At 44.9% G+C, this 7,900-nt stretch overlaps 1 protein-coding gene across 1 annotated transcript; it reads left to right on the plus strand.

Annotated features, from left to right (window-relative positions):
- The first annotated feature begins 6,388 nt into the window (after positions 1-6,388).
- On the plus strand, positions 6,389-7,675 carry COX8C (cytochrome c oxidase subunit 8C). The gene is made up of 2 exons (XM_070775999.1): positions 6,389-6,671; positions 7,286-7,675. Exons 1-2 carry the CDS (start codon positions 6,426-6,428, stop codon positions 7,376-7,378), a joined length of 339 nt encoding a protein of 112 aa, XP_070632100.1. The 5' UTR covers positions 6,389-6,425; the 3' UTR covers positions 7,379-7,675.
- The last annotated feature ends 225 nt before the right edge of the window (positions 7,676-7,900 follow it).

Below are 7,900 nucleotides of genomic sequence, written 5' to 3' on the forward strand. Positions count from 1 at the left end.
AAAGCAGAGATATTACTTTGCCAACTAAGGCCCGACTAGTCAAGGCTATGGCTTTTCCTGTGGTCATGTATGGATGTGAGAGTTGGACTGTGAAGATAGCTGAGCGCCGAAGAATTGATGCTTTTGAACTGTGGTGTTGGAGAAGACTCTTGAGAGTCCCTTGGACTGCAAGGAGATCCAACCAGTCCATCCTAAAGGAGATTAGTCCTCGGTGTTCATTGGAGGGACTGATGCTGAAGCTGAAACTCCAGTAGTTTGGCCACCTCATGCGCAGAGTTGACTCATTGGAAAGGACCCTGAGGCTGGGAGGGATTGGGGGCAGGAGGAGAAGGGGACAACAGAGGATGAGATGGCTGGATGGCATCACTGACTCGACGGACGTGAATTTGAGTGAACTCCGGGAGTTGGTGATGAATAGGGAGGCCTGGTGTGCTGCAGTTCATGGGGTTGCAAAGAGTCGGACACGACTGAGTGACTGAACTGAACTGAACATAGTATAACCTACATAAACAAAAGCTCTTTGGAGCTTAATCTCTAAGGAGTTCCTGAGATTAAAAACTTTCTAAACCACTAATATAACTATGAGCAATTTGCTTAAATTTTCCTTGCCTCAGTTTCTTCATCTGTAAATGAGTATAATAACAATGCTTACCTTATAGGTGTATAGGAAGATTTAGAGAGTTAATACTTTGTGTAGTGTTTAGAGGAAGTTCCAGGCACATAAACAGGTGCTTTAGAAAGGTTAAATACTACTACTGCTACTAATTATAATATCAATAATAATAACTACTATCATCATCACTTTATGAGAGAGAGGCAGTTCCCAGAAAAGAAAGGTGTACAGACTATGCCATATGTCAACAACATTGGAACCAAAAAATAAGAAGTATCAGAGAAAATTGTATGAAAATGTCTGGGATTTTATGCTAAGGCAAGTACTACAGAAGAAGGCTTCCCTAGTGGTTCAGATGGGAAAGAATCTGCCTACAGTGCTGGAGACCTGGGACTGATTCTTGGGTCGGGAAGTAGGGCATAGCAACCCACTCCAGTAATCTTGCCTGGGAAATTCCATGGAGAGAAGAGCCTGGCTCTTCACAAAATTTGATGCGTTGTGTTTTAATTTTAATTCAGTTGAAAATCTTTTCTAATTTCCCTTGTGGTTTCTTCTTTGACTAATGGATCACTCAGAAGTGTATTGTTCAATTTCTAAATATTCTAGGAGTTTTTTCAGATACCCTTTTGGTTTTGATTTCCAATTTAATCCCATTGTTGTTAACTCACCATGTATGAGTTCAATCCTTTCAAACTATTGTGACTTATTTTATAATACTGTGCTGTGCTAAGTCTCTTCAGTCATATCCAACTCGGTGCCATGCTATGGACTGTGGCCTGCCAGGCTCCTCTGTCCATGGGATTCTCCAGGTATGAATACTGGAGTAGGTTGCTGTGCCCTCCTCCAGGGGATCTTCCTGACCCAGGAACTGAACCCGCGTCTCTAAGCCTGCACTGGCAGGCAGGCTGTTTACCACTGGGATACACAGACTACCGCGATTCTTCTAAAAATTCCCTTTCATTTTTCTTTCTACTTAATCACATAGTACAAATTTTTTTTTCAGCTCTTCAGAAAATTGCATTCAGTGGTGTCTTGAGCTTTCTGTCTTTTGCCCCTTCTGTTTCCTCCTGATTCTGCATTACAAGAATTTAAAGGGATAGTTCTGACACCTCCTCTTCCCCCATCTTGAAGGGTGAAGGAGAAGAAAAAAAACTGAGTAGGCAAAACTCAAATCCTCCTTGGCCCATAGACGGAGAGAAATATCTGGGAAGAATTATACATTAGCACCCCTCCTCCAGCTGTGCTCTCCCATAATCTCATGGCTACAAACAGGTGACCAATATTTACAGGTGCCATGGTTCATTCATTCCCTCTCTTCACAATCTAGTGTCTCCCTAGTTGTCCGTTTCTACTGTGTTGCAGAGGGTGTTCTCTCCAGAGAGTGTCTTTAGGTGGGAAGGAAAAGAGACAGGGAGACATGAGCATTCATTATTCGTGCATTCAACAAATATTTATTGGGTACTTACTGTGTGTGAGGTGCTTCTTGGGGTGCGTTGGGGTGAGCAAGTCAGACAAGCCTCCTCTTACAGTGCTCACCTCTTAGTGAATGAGATACACAATTACCATGTTCAGATGGTCCTTATGGGCCATACATAATGCAGAGAAGGGGAAAGAGAGCCATGGGAAATGGGTAAGTGGCTGGCTCAGTCACCAAGAAGAATGAAATTTTGTCATTTCAGCAACATGGATGGATATTATATTGTAATACAATTGTAATGCTCATTGTAATACATTAGCATGCTAAATGACACACCCACAAGCACCATGACAGTTCTGAGGTAGGTTATAGAAGACCAGAAAGTGAATGGTGGCTCACCCAGTTCCTGGTAATCCCCACCCTTCTTTGAAATAGTTGGGATAATCCTCCTACTCACTAGCTTATGAAGTTACCCAGTCCATAAAAAGTAACTACAAGGTCCGCTCTCACCTTCCGAGACAGATCTTATTCTGTCTATGGAATGTGTATCTCTGCTTTCACTTTACTATGACTTGTTCTTGAATGCTTTCCTGCCAGAAGCCAAGGATCTGCATTTGGTGGCCCATCCTAGGAACTAGCCCAAGACTTGGGACATGCCCATCCTTTCATGTCTCATGCTCCTGCAACTTCCTTACAAATATTATTAATAAATTTACTTCTTATAACTTTGCCTCTTGCAGAATTCCTTTTGTGCTGAGATGTAAAAAACCTCAGCTTCATTAAGTCCTGAGATGAGTTGTATGGTTTCTGTTGGAGGATTATGGGTTTGAGTCCCATCTGAGATGTGTGGTTATATATTGAGAAAGGATTCCTACAATAAATACAATGAACATCTGTTACCATACACAGTTACAAAATTTTTTATTGTGATAATTTTTCAGAACTAAATTTTTTTTAGAACTAAAAATTTTAATGAGATCTTTTTGCATTCTTTTTTTTTTTTACTAAATGCAATAGACTGAATGTTTACATTCCCTCCACATTCATATGTTGAAGTCCTAATTTCCAAAGTGATGAGGTGTAGCCTCTTCTAGAAGATTAGGTTAAGAGCAGGGGTCAGGCCTTCCCTGGTGGCTCAGAGGTTAAAGCGTGTGCCTCTAATGCGGGAGACCTGGGTTCGATCCCTGGGTCAGGAAGATCCCCTGGAGAAGGAAATGGCAACCCACTCCAGTATTCTTGCCTGGAGAATCCCATGGATGGAGGAGCCTGGTGGGCTACAGTCCATGGGGTCTCAAAGAGTCGGACACTACTGAGCTACTTAACTTTCGCTTTCAGACACTAGTGAATGGGATTACTGTCTTACATAATAAAAGAGACCACAGACAGCTCTCTTGATCCTTCATCTCTTGTGAAGAGAAGACAGACTAGAAAAAATAGAGGGAAGGACATAAATAACACACAGAAGTAGACCTCCCAGAGGTTAAGAAAGATCCAAGTCTTCAAGTTGAAAAGTCTCACCCACTGCTGATTTGTATGAATGAAGCAAGAACCTTATCTAGCCATAACGTGGAGACACTTAACAAGCCCAAACACAAAAAGATTCCAAGAAAAAAAAAAAAAAGAGGCTACGTCAGAGGAATAAGAATTATATTAGATCACACTTAGCAGTTACACTAGCTGCTAGAAAACAAGGGAATAATGCCTTTACAATTCCTTTAAAATGCTAGAAAACAAGGAAATAATTTTGAGTCTAGCATTGTATACCCAGCCAAATTAGCAATTAAGTGTAGAGCAAAATATTTCTTTGACTTTTATGGATTGAAGAAACTTATTACTCACAGACCCTTCCTGAAAGAATTGCTTAAGGAATTGAAATAAGAATGAAACAAAAAAAATAGGAAGCAAAATGAAATAGGAATCCAAAAAGAGGAAGAAATCAGGTAGTAGAAACGAGCATATCAAAAGAAACCCTAGAATGCTAGTTTCACAATAAGCCTAAAAATGAAATACTGTGAAGAAACTAAATCATCTTAGGGAGTAGGCAAGGGTTCTTATATTATTAAATTTGAAAATCACAATATACCATTTTTCCTTCAAGAATTTCCACAGTTACATCACCTTCTTTACTGGATCCAAACACTCAATTTGATCCTGCCATGATTATTTTTAGATACTCGTTCTTGATTTTAATTTGGGGAATTAAATTATCGACAATGCATAGAAAATGTAATTAACATTAGAGAACAGAGTATAAACGTTATAAATTCCACCAAGAGAAGTGATGGCACGTAGAAAGACACAGGTAGGGAGGAATGAAAGATAAAGGTAAGTTAAGTCTAGCTGTGTTCACTATGCTTTATCTTGTATGCATAGTCGCTCAGTTGTGTTCGACTCTTTGTGACCCCATGGACTGTAGACCACCAGGCTCCTCTGTCCATGGGGATTCTGCAGGCAAGAATACTGGAGTGGGTTGCCATGCCCTCCTCCAGGGGATCTTCCCAACCCAGGGATCGAACCCAGGTATCCTGCATTGGGATAATCACCATGGTGTGATCACTCACCTAGAGCCAGACATCCTGGAATGTGAAGTCAAGTGGGCCTTAGAAAGCATCACTATGAACAAAGCTACTGGAGGTGATGGAATTCCAGTTGATCCAAATCCTGAAAGATGATGCTGTGAAAGTGCTGCACTCAATATGCCAGCAAATTTGGAAAACTCAGCAGTGGCCACAGGACTGGAAAAGGGCAGTTTTCATTCCAATCCCAAAGAAAGGCAATGCCAAAGAATGCTCAAACTACTGCACAATTGCACTCATCTCACAAGCTAGTAAAGTCATGCTCAAAATTCTCCAAGCCAGGCTTTAGCGGTATGTGAATCGTGAACTTCCAAATGATCAAGTTGGTTTTAGAAAACGCAGAGGAACCAGAGATGAAATTGCCAACATCTGCTGGATCATAGAAAAAGCAAGAGAGTTCCAGAAAAACATCTATTTCTGCTTTATTGACTATGCCAAAGCCTTTGACTGTGTGGACCACAATAAACTGTGGAAAATTCTGAAAGAGATGGGAATACCAGACCACCTGATCTGCCTCTTGAGAAACCTATATGCAGGTCAGGAAGCAACACTTAGAACTGGACATGGAACAACAGACTGGTTTCAATTGGGAAAGGAGTATGTCAAGGCTGTATATTGTCACTCTGCTTATTTAACTTATATGCAGAGTACGTCATGAGAAACGCTGGACTGGAAGAAGCACAAGCTGGAATCAAGATTGCTGAGAGAAATATCAATAACCTCAGATATGTAGATGATACCACCCTTATGGAAGAAAGTGAAGAGGAACTAAAAAGCCTCTTGATGAAAGTGAAAGAAGAGAGTGAAAAAGTTGGCTTAAAGCTCAACATTCAGAAAACGAAGATCATGGCATCTGGTCCCATCACTTCATGGCAGATAGAAGGGGAAACAGTGGAAACAGTGTCAGACTTTATTTTTGGGGGGGGCTCCAAAATCACTGCAGATGGTGATTGCAGCCATGAAATTAAAAGACGCTTACACCTTGGAAGGAAAGTTATGACCAACCTAGATAGCATATTGAAAAGCAGAGATATTACTTTGCCAACATAGGTCCGGGTAGTCAAGGCTATGGCTTTTTCAGTGGTCATGTATGGATGTGAGAGTTGGACTGTGAAGAAAGCTGAGCACTAAAGAATTGATGCTTTTGAACTGTGGTGTTGAAGAAGACTCTTGAGAGTCCCTTGGACTGCAAGGAGATCCAACCAGTCCATCCTAAAGGAGATCAGTCCTGGGTGTTCATTGGAGGGACTGATGCTAAAGCTGAAACTCCAATACTTTGGCCACCTTATGCACAGAGTTGACTCATTGGAAAAGACCCTGAGGCTGGGAGGGATTGGGGGCAGGAGGAGAAGGGGAGGACAGAGGATGAGATGGCTGGATGGCATCACCCACTCGACGGACATGAGTTTGAGTGAACTCCGGGAGTTGGTGATGGACAGGGAGGCCTGGCGTGCTGTGATTCATGGGGTTGCAAAGAGTCAGACACGACTGATCCACTGAACTGAATTGAACTGATCCCGCATTGGAGGCGAATTCTTTACCGTCTGATCCCCACCGAACAGAAATCGAGATACTGTGGGCCGTGGGGTTAGGAAGTTAGGCAGGGCGGGTAGGGGAGAGGGCGGTGTGGCATGCGTAGGAAGCAGGGCCTAGGAGCATAGGGATGGTGCTACGCGAGGAGCGTAGGTGGACTGAGGCAGCGGGTACGTGCGTAAGGTCTGGGCTCAGCAGGGCGCTGAGCGGAAGGGGCGTGTCAGGGGCGGGGCTTATCAGGGAGCGGGGAGTAGTACGCTCCCCCTACCTCCTGTGTCCCCAGAACATGCGCAGACGATTCTACTGCCGTGTTGTGAGGCTCGTGAGGTCCGACCGCGCGTCGCCTCGCTTCACCTCACGTCTCCTCACCGCGCTTCGCGTCTACGCCTGGCTTCGCCGCACCGGACGAATCATGCCGCGCATGCCCGTGCTCTGCTTGTTTCCCCGCCGCCGTGTGACCCTGCTGCTCCTGATGCCTGGCCTGCGCATGGCCCACTTGGAACCTCCGCGCCACCGCCCGGTGTCGACCGTCGTGAGTTGGGGCCCATTCTCCCGGGCGGCGAAGGCGGGACGCGGCGGGCGGAAGCGCGTGGCTTAGGCGGGAGCGCCCCGACGGGTGGAGGCGAGGAGGACGCGGCCGCTATTTGGGTGGGAGGCTTGGGTGGTCCGGAGGGCTCGGAGGCCGCTGGGGAGCTGAGGCGCCGTCGCGGTGAGGGCGCTGGGGTTGGGCTTGAGGCGCCAGGAAGCGGGGACCTCGAGGAGCGCGAGGGCCTCAGAGAACCGGACCTTCGTTGTCGGTACCGTTTTGGGCGCGAAGTTCGAGGGGCAGAGCCGTCGTTGCACCTCAGAACATCTCTCACTTTGGTAGCGCCCTAAATTGCCGAGACCTAGCATTTCCGTAAAATGTGGGAAATCGCGGGGCAGTGTCTAGCTTCCAGATTTCAAAGGTCAGAACGGAGGCACCATGAGGAGGAAAATGAGTTTTCCTCAGAAATTTCTACGGGGTCACTTAGGAAGGGAGTTCTGCTTTTTAGGTGTCACCGGGCCCCCAGATCGAGGACCACAGCCAAACTCCTCAGAACGTTTGAAACAGTTCTCCACTCGGGAAGCCGCCCTCCTAACAGCGCTGTTGATATCTTGTTCCAGGAGGTGGCTATTGCACTCGTGGTGTTTTTCACCGCCTTCTTAACGCCGCGTGGGTACGTGCTGAGCAACCTGGACCAGTTCAGAAGAGAGTAGTGCAAGAAGATGTGGAGCAGCTGTTAACGTCCAGCAACTTCCAGAAAACGCTGTGGACTCTTTAAATGAGTAAAAGTGCTTAGTTGAGTTGATGGTGCAGCCATTGTGGGTGTTCACTTTCCTGACCATATGCTTATGGTAAATATTTTGCACTTTTTTATATGGTGCATTAGAGAAAGAGTGTGCAGTCATTTAAAAATGTTAAATAAAACTGAGATACTTGTTTATGCTTGCTATTATGTGTGATCACAGGTTTTTTCTAAACATCGTGAAAGCTGATGAAATCTACTGAATTAAAATACGGTTGACCTTTGAAAGGTGGGAAGGGAAGGGAAGGGTTGAGGGGAGGCAGGAGTGGAGGGGAGCAGAGGAATTAGACTGCTGATCCTTTATGCAGTCGGAATTTCAGAGGTAACTTTACAGTCCGCCCTCCAGTATCAGTGGTTCCATATTCAAGGAGTCGACCAACGTTGGATCCTGTAGTACATAGGATCCTGTATGTAGTACATATTTACTGGGGGA

Source organism: Bos indicus, chromosome 21 (genome assembly GCF_029378745.1).
Source record: "Bos indicus isolate NIAB-ARS_2022 breed Sahiwal x Tharparkar chromosome 21, NIAB-ARS_B.indTharparkar_mat_pri_1.0, whole genome shotgun sequence".
Lineage (NCBI taxonomy): Eukaryota > Metazoa > Chordata > Mammalia > Artiodactyla > Bovidae > Bos > Bos indicus.

What these genes read in the sequence shown, in the direction of transcription:
- COX8C (XM_070775999.1), top strand. Translation starts at nt 6,426, where the DNA reads ATGCGCAGACGATTCTACTGCCGTGTTGTGAGGCTCGTGAGGTCCGAC. An exon ending in ACCGCCCGGTGTCGACCGTC is followed by an intron (nt 6,672 to 7,285) that starts GTGAGTTGGGGC and finishes ATCTTGTTCCAG; the next exon opens with GAGGTGGCTATTGCACTCGT.